The sequence below is a fragment of the Artemia sp. Qi Xiang Cuo genome, chromosome 15 (assembly GCF_049724085.1).
Source record: "Artemia sp. Qi Xiang Cuo chromosome 15, ASM4972408v1, whole genome shotgun sequence".
NCBI lineage: Eukaryota > Metazoa > Arthropoda > Branchiopoda > Anostraca > Artemiidae > Artemia > Artemia sp. Qi Xiang Cuo.
Genome location: NC_142808.1, coordinates 18,088,649 through 18,100,131, shown reverse-complemented (window position 1 = coordinate 18,100,131; position 11,483 = coordinate 18,088,649). Strand labels below are relative to the sequence as shown.

General features: G+C 38.2%; 1 protein-coding gene across 1 annotated transcript; it reads right to left on the bottom strand.

Moving 5' to 3' along the window:
* Positions 1-325: 325 nt before the first annotated feature.
* Positions 326-1,085, bottom strand: LOC148943406 (dnaJ homolog subfamily B member 6-A-like). The gene has a single exon (XM_089101619.1). It carries the CDS (start codon positions 876-878, stop codon positions 408-410), a length of 471 nt encoding a protein of 156 aa, XP_088957745.1. The 5' UTR covers positions 879-1,085; the 3' UTR covers positions 326-407.
* Positions 1,086-11,483: the final 10,398 nt, after the last annotated feature.

The following is an 11,483-nucleotide window of genomic DNA, read 5'->3' as shown; positions in this document are numbered from 1 at the left end:
ACTGGAGTTTTGGTGAGCTGATTGATCGAGGCCATCGCTGCATTAGTTGGTTGAATTTTTTCTTCGTCCAGAAGCTCCTCCCAGCTCTCTGGTGTTTTTTCCTTTGTTGCTGGCTCTGGAGTAAAGTCATTGACTTTTACTTCTTCCGTCGCCTTTTTTCGTTTTGTCTCAGCAAAAGAGGCTGATTCTTTTTCGTTTTTAGGCTTGACTCTTGTTTCGGGTCGAGCTTTCTTTTCAAACTGTCTTTTCATGTTTGGAAGTTGAACAGAAGTTGAATCGCTATCATATAGAGCTTTTTTAACTGGAGTCTTGATTAGCTGATTGATCGAGGCCTTCGAAGCATTAGTTGGTTGAATTCCACAACTTTATTTTTCAAAACAATAAAAATTGTTGACAAATTATCTATTTCATTTCGCCCACCATCTTTTTTCAAATTCAGCCATATTTTTTTGGCCTTTCCGACTCGTTATTGGAAATCCAAAAAAAAGGAGAAATTTTTCTTGAATAGAAAGATCATCCTTTTGGTGTTTGGCATCACTTCTGAATAAGTCACTTTTGCATATTTTATTCGGGTTCATCAAACCTGAATAAGCCTCACTTATTTTCTGAAAAACAATCTTAGCTTCTTCCCCACGATCTATATTTTTATCTGGATGCCATTTAAAAGCCAATCTTCTATACGCCTTTTTAATTTCTTCTTGAGTCGCGTTTTCAGGTAACTCAAGAATAGAGTAAAATTCTCTCCTTTTTTGCATTGTCTCTTGATCTTTAAAAGAATCAAGTATAAAGGACCTACGTCTCCTTTGACCTTTATAGGAAGAAGTCCTAGGTCCTGAACTGTCATTATTCTTATGTGCTTGATGTGCTTTCTGGTTCATTTTGGTCTGAGAAGCATTGTCTTGACGCTGTTCTTTTTCTTGTATGGTTATTTCCTCTTCTTCCAGAAGCTCCTCCCAGCTGTCTGGTATTTTTTCCTTTGTTGCTGGCTCTGGAGTAAAGTCATTGACTTTTACTTCTTCCGTCACCTTTTTTTGTTTTGTCTCAGCAAAAGGGGCTAAGTCTTTTCTGTTTTTAGGCTTGACTCTTGTTCCAGGTAAAGCTTTCTTTTCAAACCGTCTTTTCAGATTTGGAAGTTGAAAAGATGATGAATCGCTCTCATATAGAGCTTCTTTAACTGGAGTCTTGGGTGGCAAATGGATCGAGACCATCGCTGCATTAGTTGGTTGAATTTTCTCTTCGTCCAGAAGCTCCTCCCAGCTGTCTGGTATTTTTTCCTTTGTTGATGTCTCTGTATTAAAGTCCTTGACTTTTACTTCTTCTGTCGCCTTTTTTCGCTTTGTCTCAGCAGAAGGGGCTGAGTCTCTTTCGTTTTTAGGCTTGACTCTTGTTCCAGGTCGAGCTTTCTTTTTAAACTGTCTTTTCAGGTTTGGAAAAGCTTCTTTAACTGGAGTTTTGGTGAGCTCATGGATCGAGGCCATGGCTGCAGTAGTTGGTTGAATGTTCTCTTCGTCCAGAAGCTCATCCCAGCTCTCTGGTATTTTTTCCTTTGTTGATGTCTCTGTATTAAAGTCCTTGACTTTTACTTCTTCCGTAGCCTTTTTTAGCTTTGTCTCAGCAGAAGGGGCTGAGTCTCTTTCGTTTTTAGGCTTGACTCTTGTTCCAGGTCGAGCTTTCTTTTAAAACTGTCTTTTCATGTTTGGAAAAGCTTCTTTAACTGGAGTCTTGGTTAGCTCATTGATCGAGGCCATCGATGCATTAGTTGGTTGAAGAATTGCTTCATTTTCAGTATTTGCCGGTGGGGGTTTTGCGTCACTTTTTTTTTCATCATCCTTGGCGATTTCTTCACCTCGGGATAAGCTGGTTATCCACGAGTAAATTGGTGATATAAATACGAGACACCGGTGATATACACCGGTGATAGAGCAGATTATATTTTTGAAAATTTGTATGCCTTTGTGTAATCCCTTGATCACTTGATCCCTTGCTCCATCCTTGGTCCTTGATTCATCCATCTTTTCTTCTATAAAATCATTCTGAGTTTCTGTTGAACTCCTTGAGCATGCCTCCGTTTCAGGTTCCATATATCTCTTAACAGCCCACCAGGCTGATATTGTAGCAACAGAGATTGGAACTCCGACAACAAGAACTTTTAAAATCATCGTCAAATGTTGCAATATTGCTTTATCAATAATTAACTGACTACTACACCATGTGGATTCCCTTATTTATGACAAAGGTGACGTCACATTTTTCACACTGCTTTGATGCTCATACTGTGACGTCACTAACACATATAAAAGGCTGCATGGAGATTGTAACCGAAATGACGTAATACTGAGAATTCCATCTTAATGTTGAAATGAAGTCATGTGAAGAGTAAGGTGGGAACTATAAATTATTTAGTTGCTTATTTTACCAAGGCATCTCGTCGCGAAAAAAAAAATACAATGAAGAGTTGATGCTGAAAGAGTAACTTATGATTCGATTTATCTTAACGTTCAAGTTTGTAGCGAAAACAAATTGATGGGATTTACGAAAACTACCCGAAAACCATAAAAACAGGTGTCGGTTTGAAATGAAAACTAAATCATTGGAATTGTCCTTTTCAGAATTTCCAAACAGAAAAATTACAGCACTCCCTACCCCTCCCCCTTGAACAGCAAGGAATATCCATTTTTTGTATTGGCAGCACTAATGTGCCCTCTTTTTCTTTTCTTTTTTCACTACTAGTGGGGCACGGAAAAACTTAGTTAAATGTTTAAGGGCTCATTTGAAATGGAATTGCTACACGTGATTTCTGTAAGTAAAAAAAAAGAAAAAAATGTCAATACGAACACGTGCTGCTTTCTTATTAGGGTTTTCATTTCCTTGTCCACCATAATCAATTGGGCTACTGTTACACCGTCCAAGATTTTAAACCTATTTCAAAAATGTTCTACTTTTCCACTGAAACAAAACTCTTGACATAAACTCTGGTCGGCGGCGTTCGGTCGATCCGCCGGCGCGGCGCCGGGTTATTGTTTCTATATCTTTCTAATTTCTGAAAAAAAAACTTCTCGTGATTACAATTACTAATCATTTGAATCTGAACTTGATTAATAATTCAGTAAGGCAACACACCATCTTGCCCGCTATCATAATTTGATTAGCTTTAGAAAAACCTACAATTAAACCACTGAAATTAAAACTATTTAACTCGTGACAATTTCTATTTTTCTCTTTGATTCCGCTTAAGGCCCAATCACAGTGAGACTTTACTAATACTGAGATTCGGCTAGTACTAATTTGAGCCAGTCAGATTTTTTATAGATTTTTATTGTTTGCTAAAAAATTCATAAGAAATTATGATTGGTTCAAATTAGTGGCAGCTAAATCTTGATATTAGTACATCCCCAAACTGACAGCGCTGATCATTTGGTATAGTAAATGATTGGAAAGAAAATGCAGTATCTTTATATGCTTAAATTCATGTATATATTGAGTTTTTTCTTTTAGTATTTCAGCCTTCTGGAAGTGGATTATTATGCTTCAGTTTTACGTACATAATTAAATTGCTACACTGCCTAAACTATTATACTGTGGGTTTTACACTTTTTTTGCTCTGAAAAATAAGTGAAATTAATCGACTTAAAGGTGTCAAAATTTATGCAGGATAATTTCAAAAGCATGAGAATGGACAAAGAAATGTGAGATGGTAACGAGCATATGAAGGCCGTAGGCCGGAGCTCACGACCGTAACGAGTGGAGGCAGGGGATTTCTGGCAATTTTCGCGACCAACAAAGGCTCCTTCCTTGACAAGGGATGAAGGCCCAGAGGTCAATGGGAGGCCCTCAAAACCCAACAAAGCCACCTTATTTGTTACTGTATACGTACGCTATTTATGCTTAATAAATCTATTTAGTAAAAGCAGTAGAAGATAGGATAAGAAGGAGTTTTAATATTTGAATTCAGAAAGATGCGACCCCCTCACGGCTGAACCGCCTATATGTTTGTGCTTTCTCTGATTTCTTTTTTATATTGCTGTCTCACTACGCATGTCAGTATTGCACCAGTAACATTTTGCTAGATATACTTTATTACATATAACCTTATTTCTTTTCAAGGTTTGTCTATTTGTTGACTTTTGAATGCCCTAGCTTTATTTCAATTAACAACGTTGACTTACTTAAGATTAGCTCTAGGTGTGATGAATTGGGCGATTTTTTGGTGATAATGTATAAAATTTTGAGCGGTGACAAAGACCTCTTGAGCCTAGGTTTGAGCCTGGGTTTGTGACAGTGGCAATATTTTTGATATGATTTTTTAAAAGTTATCTAGCAGCAAAAACAAAACAAAAATGCCTGCGTGAAAAAAAAATACTACAACTTAAAACTTATCGCGAAAATCAGATGCACTGGCTCTTCTTACCGGGGTTAGGAATCGTCAGAACAGCAAGAGCAACTAATCTAAAAATTAGAGAAAATTATGGGGAGAATCTTGGAATTTCTGGCATTTGTGGCGGGGTGGGGTGGAGGCCAGAAGTTTTGTAAAATTTTCTTTAAAGACATGCATAAAGGAAATAGGTCTTCACACGTCTTTTGAGAAGTCAACTTCCTATCCTTCTCGATACAGGTAACATATTTTTACTTAATGAAGAAGGAAAGTTTTAAAATCAAAGTTTTTCTGTTTAGTCAAGATTAAGCAAACATACACAGAGGAAGCAGCTCCTCCAATCTAAAGAACGAAGCATAAAATTTTTTCCAATTTTTCCTATCTGGCTAGGCCATTTTTATTTTATTTGCTATATAAAATAATTTAGTCAAAACAAGGGGTCACTTTAAACAATTTTATATTGTGCAGCGCAGATACTATCAGATATGAATCCCCTTTTGCAAGTAAATAGATTCTTTAGTGTCTCTGTATTGACGTGTCTAACGCGGATGTTTTTTCAAAGCGTTATTTAGTGAATATGAGCTGCTTATATTAATAACATAGTTCTTACTTTCGACGATCACGACGAAGATAGCTCTCTCCCTCCCATAGATGGCGGCCTTGGAAGCCGAGCGAACATGCTGCCACCTGGAATTCTTCCATCGGGTATGCCCCAAGTTAAAGAAGTTAAGCCTGCTGTAACAGATGTGGAGAAAATAAAGCAGGAGCCTTTAAGACAGAGTAAGTCCAGCTAATTATGCTCCTTTCTGTTTATCTTTTGCTCACCAATTAATGTTTTCATAAGGAACAAAATTTGCAGTTTCTCTCTGTAGTCAAATGAGACCTTGGCGCAATTCTTTTTTTTATTAAGGGTCTTTCGCACTCAAACCACCCGTCTCCCCTTTCATTCTTTATTTATCTCTCTCCATCTCTGTTTTTCTTTTCTTTTTTTTTTGTTCGCCGATTAATCTGTTCATTAGGAGCAAAACTTAAAAGCTCTCTGTAGTTATATGAGGCCTTGACGGGCTTCTTGTTATACTAAGGGTCTTACACACTCAAACCACCTGTCCCCTCTCTATTTCTCTCACTCTCTCTCTCTCTCTCCTTTTCTTTTTTTATTTTGTTCGCCGATTAATCTCGTCCTTACAAGCAAAGTGTTCAATCTCTCTCTTTAGTCATATGAGACCTTGGCTGGCATCTTTTTTTACTAGGGATCTGTCATACAAACACCACCTGCACCTCTCTCTCTCTCGCTCCCTCGCTCTCTCTCTCTTTCTCTCTCTTTCCATCTTTCTATCAGGCTATCTCTGTCTCTCTCTATCTCTCACTACCTCGTACTCTCTTTTTCTCCCTTTTTCCATCTCTCTACCTCCTTCCCTCTCGCTCTCCCTCTCTCTCTTTCTCTTCTTTTTTTATTTTGTTCACTGATTAATTTGTTCATTAGTAGTAAAACTTACAAGCTCTCTTTGCAGTCAAATGAGAATTTGACGCGTTCTAATTTTGGTAAGGACTATTACCTACTCAAACTACCCTTCCCCCCTGTCGATCTCTTTCTTTATTGTGCTGTGTATTTCTTTTTTTCCTTCGCTTCCTCCTCCCATCTTTTCTTCTTTTTCTATTTCCTTTATAGAATTATTAAAGAATAATTATTATTATCAAATTACACAGACCCTTTTTGTACGAATTTTGTTTAGTATGATCGTAAAGTTTTCAAAAGAGATCATGCAATATATAGGCTACATGCATATAGGCATACATCTTTTCTACCTTTCTTCCTCTCATAAAATAATTGTCATCTCTTCGGTCATGCCGGCTTCGGTCGTGCCTGCGGCGAAGAAACTCATCAACTGATCGATTATACTAAAAAAGAAGAAGAAAAATCTGATAAGAACTATAGCCTAAAACTGAAGAAGAAAAATCTAAAAAAAAGAAGCCTATATACTAAAAAAGAAGAAGAAAAATCTGATAAGAACTATAGCCTAAAATTATTCATTATGTCTTTTTTAAGTCTCGTCTTTTAAGAAACCAAAATTGATCCAATTCACTTAAGTGGCGTTCAGACGCTGGATTCCGTCTCAGACTCTGTCCAAGTTTCCCGCTCAGAATGGTTGAAAGCTGAAAATAGGAACTATTGAGCAACATTTTCAGAATTGAAAACACCTATTTAGGTGACAATTATGATTGTGAATTTCCTATTTCTGAAAATACCTTGGACTTCCAGCCATTCTGAGCAGGAAACTTGGACAGAGTCTGAGAAAGAATCTAGCGTCTGAACGCAAACTTATGTTTTTTTTTTAGTGTCAATAAAGGAATCTTGCGTACCAGACTCCATTTATTTTACGTCTTATTTTGTTTTTATTTATCACTAGCTTTAGAGTCTTTAAGACGATAAACATAAAAATAGTAAAACGAGTTAAAAATATACATAGACTATATTTTTTCGTAAGTACCAGAGAAAACAAATTCTATGTCTTCTTATCCTATCTTCTACTGCTTTTACTAAATAGACTGTTCTGACGATTCCTAACCCCCGTAAGACGAGCCAGTACATCTGGTTTTCGCGATAAGTTTTAAGTTGTAGTATATTTTTTCAGGCAGGCATTTTTGGTTTGTTTTTGCTGCTAGATAACTTTTAAAAAATCATATCAAAAATATTGCCACTGTCACGAACCCAGTCTCAAACCCAGGCTAAAGAGGTCTTTGTCACCGCTCAAAATTTTATACATTATCACCAAAAAATCGCCCAATTCATCACACCTAGAGCTAATCTTAAGTAAGTCAACGTTGTTAATTGAAATAAAGCTAGGGCATTCAAAAGTCAACAAATAGACAAACCTTGAAAAGAAATAAGGTTATGTGTAATAAAGTATATCTAGCAAAATGTTACTGGTGCAATACAGACATGCGTAGTGAGACAGCAATATAAAAAAGAAATCAGAGAAAGCACAAACGTATAGACGGTTCAGCCGTGAGGGGGTCGCATCTTTCTGAATTCAAATATTAAAACTCAATTCTACATCAGCAAATTATCTCATGCAAAGCATTTTGAAGTCTATTAAATGAAATTAATCAGTATCGTTAGCTCAAAGCTTGCGACAATTCAAATAATATGATGACAGAGGCGGCTCTAGCAAATATACCAGGGTCTATTGGAAACTTGAAGCCTGAGATGAGGTGTGAGCAGTTTCTAGAGGAGGGAAAACATAGAAGGCAGTATATATTTCACATATTCAGGGTATGAATTTCACAACATCATTCATGTATATAGGCGTATTACTATTATCAGATGAGGAAAGTAATATAGATGGGAGCAATGTATCCGTCAGAGCAAGTTTTTATATCAGAGGCAACGCAACGCTGTAGCGTTGCCTATAGTAAAGGCCATACGGCTCCAATGTTTTATTATTATTTATTTTATTTTTTTTCAGAGGCACTTCATATGGAAGGGGTCGTCGTAGAAGCTTCAAGAGGGGTTCATTTAATTAAAAATTGAGAGTTCTAATGCTGTGTTTAATAGTAAAAAGTAACCAAAGTGCCACTAGCCCCGCCACGCCCATCCTTCCCCCATACACATCCAAGCAAAATTATGAGATAGCCATTTTGTTCAGTGTAGTCGATTTCAAGATAGTAAATATGTTTTTGAGGAGGATACTCCCCCACAACCCTCAGGGCAAGGGTTTTAAGTTATGCCCTGGGGGCATATAAGGTTTTTATAGAAGGCGTTGTCGTAGAAACTTCAAAACAGGATCATTCGATTGGAAATTAAAGAGCTAGTGCCCTTTTTAATAGTCGAAAGTGATTGGAGTGTAACTTGCCCCCATCCCCCGCCCCCACGTCCATCATTTCCCCTAACGCATCCAATCAGAAATTTCATAAATCGATTTTATTCATTTTGGCTGTTTTCCAGAAAGAAGAAATGTCTTTGAGGAGGACACTCCTTCATAACCCCCAGTGCTAGGGTTTTAAGTTATGTACTGGGGTAATTTAAGGTTTTTATAGCAGATGGTATACTAAAAACTTCAAAAAAGGCTGATTCGATTGGAAATTAAAGGGCTAGTGCCCTTTTTAATAGTCGAAAGTGATTAGAGGGCAACTAGCCCCCCCCCCCCTCACGCCGATCGTTCCCCCAAACACATCCAATCAAAATTTTGAGATAGTGATTTTGGTCAATATAATTGATACCCCTATAGAAAATATGTTTTTGAGGGGGACACTCCCCCACAACTCTCAGGACAAGTGGTTTAAGCTCTACTCTGGGGGCATTTGAGGTTTTTAAGGAAATTGTAGTTATATAAACTTCAAAACAGGCTCATTCGATTGGAAATTAAAGAGCTCGTGCCCTTTTTAATAGTCAAAAATGAATGGAGGGCAACTAGCCCCCTACCCCCCCACGCCTATCATTTCCCCAAACACATCCAATCAAAATTTTGGGATAGCCGTTTTGTTCATCGCAGTTGATTTTCAGATAGAAATTATATTTTTGAGGAGGATAATCCCCCATAACCCTCAGGGCAAGGGTTTTAAGTTATGCCCTGGGGGCATAAAAGGTTTTTTATAGAAGGCGTTATCGTAGAAACTTCAAAACATGCTCATTCGATTGGAAATCAAAGAGCTAGTGCCCTTTTTAATAATCGAAAGTGATTGGAGTGTATCTAGCCCCATTCTCCCCCCCCCCCCCACGCCCATCATTTCTCAAAAACATCCAATAAAAATTTTCAGACAGCTATTTAGTTCAGCGTAGTTGATTTACAGATAGAAAATATGTTTTTGAGGAGGATGCTCCCCCACAACCCTCAGGGTAAGGGTTTTAAGTTACACCCTGGGGGCATAGAATGTTCTAATAGAAGGTGTTGTCTTAGAACCTTCAACACAGGCTCATTCGATTGGAAGTTAAAGGGCTAGTGCCCTTTTTCATAGTTAAAAGTGATTGGAATACAACTAGCCCCCCCCCCCACACCCATCATTTCCGTGTAGTTGATTTCCAGATAGAAAATATGCTTTTGAGGAGGACTCTCTCCCAGAACCTTCAGGGCAAGGGTTTTAAGTTATGCCCTGGGGTCATAGAAGGTTTTTATAGAAGGTTTGGCTGTAAAAAGTTCAAAACCGCCTCATTAGTTCGAGAAATCAGAGTACTAGGACGCTTTTTGGTATTTAAAAGTGATTTGAGTGCCAACAGCTCCGCCCCCACGCCCATTATTTTACACAATACATCCGATAAAGATTTCGAGATAAGTATTTTGTTCAACGTAGTTGATTGCCAGATAAAAAGTATGTTTTTGAGGAGGACACTCCCCCACAACCCTCAGGGTAAGGGTTTTAAGATATACTCTGGGGTCATATAAGGTTTTTATAGAAGGCGTTGTCATAGAAACTTCAAAAAAGGCTCATTCGATTGGAAATTCAAAGGGATAGTGCCCTTTTTAATAGTCAAAAGTGATTGGAAGGCAACTAGCCCCCCCCACGCCCATCATTTCCCCAAACACATCCAATCAAAATTTTGAGATAGCCATTTTTGTTAAGCGTAGTTGATTTCCAGATTGAAAATATATTTTTTAGGAGGACACTCCCCCACAACCCTCAGGGCAAGGGTTTTAACTTATGCCCTGGGGGCAAATATGGTTTTTATAGAAGGTGTTGTCGTAGAAAATTCAAAACAGGCTCATTCGATTGGAAATTAAAGGGCTAGTTCCTTTTTTAATAGTCGAAAGTGATTGGAGGGTTACTAGCTCCCCCTCCCACGCCCATCATTTCCCCAAACACATCCAATCAAACTTTTGAGATAGCCATTTTGTTCAGTTTAGTTGATTTCCAGATAGAAAATATGGTTTTGAGGAGGGCACTCCCCCACAACCCTCAGGGCAAGAGTTTTGAGTTATGCCCTGGGGGCATATAAGGTTTTTATAGAAGGCATTGTCATAGAAACTTTAAAACAGGCTCAATCGATTGGAAATTAAAGGGCTAGTGTTTTTTTTAAGTCAAAAGTGATTGGACTACAACTAGCCCCCCCCCCCTCACACCCATCATGTCTGTGTAGTTGATTTCCAGATTGAAAATATATTTTTTAGGAGGAGACTCTCCCACAACCCTCAGTGCAAGGGTTTTAAGTTATGCCCTTGGGGCATATAAGTTTTTATAGAAGGTGTTGCCGTAGAAACTTCAAAACAGGCTCACTCAATTGTAAATTGTAGGTCTAGTGCCATTTTTAGTAGTCGAAAGAGGTTGGAGGGCAACTAGCTCTCCCTCCCATGCCCATCATTTCCCCAAACACATCCAATCAAACTTTTGAGATAGCCATTTTGTTCAGTGTAGTTGATTTCCAGATAGAAAATATGTTTTTGAGGAGGGAACTCCATCACAACCCTTAGGGCAAGAGTTTTAAGATATGCCCTGGGGGCATATAAGGTTTTTATAGAAGACGTCGTCGTAGAAACTTCAAAAAAGGCACATTCAATTGGAAATTCAAAGGGCTAGTGACCTTTTTAATCGTCGAAAGTGATTGGAGGACAACTAGCCCCCCCCCCCGCCCAGCATTCACTCAAACACATCCAATCAAAATTTTGATATAGCCATTTTGTTCAGCGTTGTTGGTTTCCAGATAGAACATATGTTTTTGAGGAGGACAATCCTCCACAACCCTCAGGGTAATGGTTTTAAGTTATGCCTTGGGGGCATATAAGGTTTTTATAGAAGGCGTTGTCGTAGAATCTTCTAAAAAGGCTCATTCGATTGGAAATTAAAGGACTAGTGCCCTTTTTAACAGTCGAAAATGTTGGAGGGCAACTAGCCCCCCCCTCTCCCCACGCCCATCAGTTCCTAACACATCTCCAATCAAAATTTTCTGATAGCCATTTTTGCACTTCATAATAGTTTTTAAGATTGAAAATCTACTTTTTAGTAGTAAAATCCCCCACAACCCTCAGGGCACAGGTTGTAATTTATACCCTGGGGGCATATAAGGTTTTTACAGAAGGTGTAGTCGTAGAAGCTTCAAAACAGGCTCATTCGATTGGAAATTAAAGGGCTAGTGCCCTTTTTAATAGTCGAAAGTGATTGGAGGGCTACTAGCCCTCCC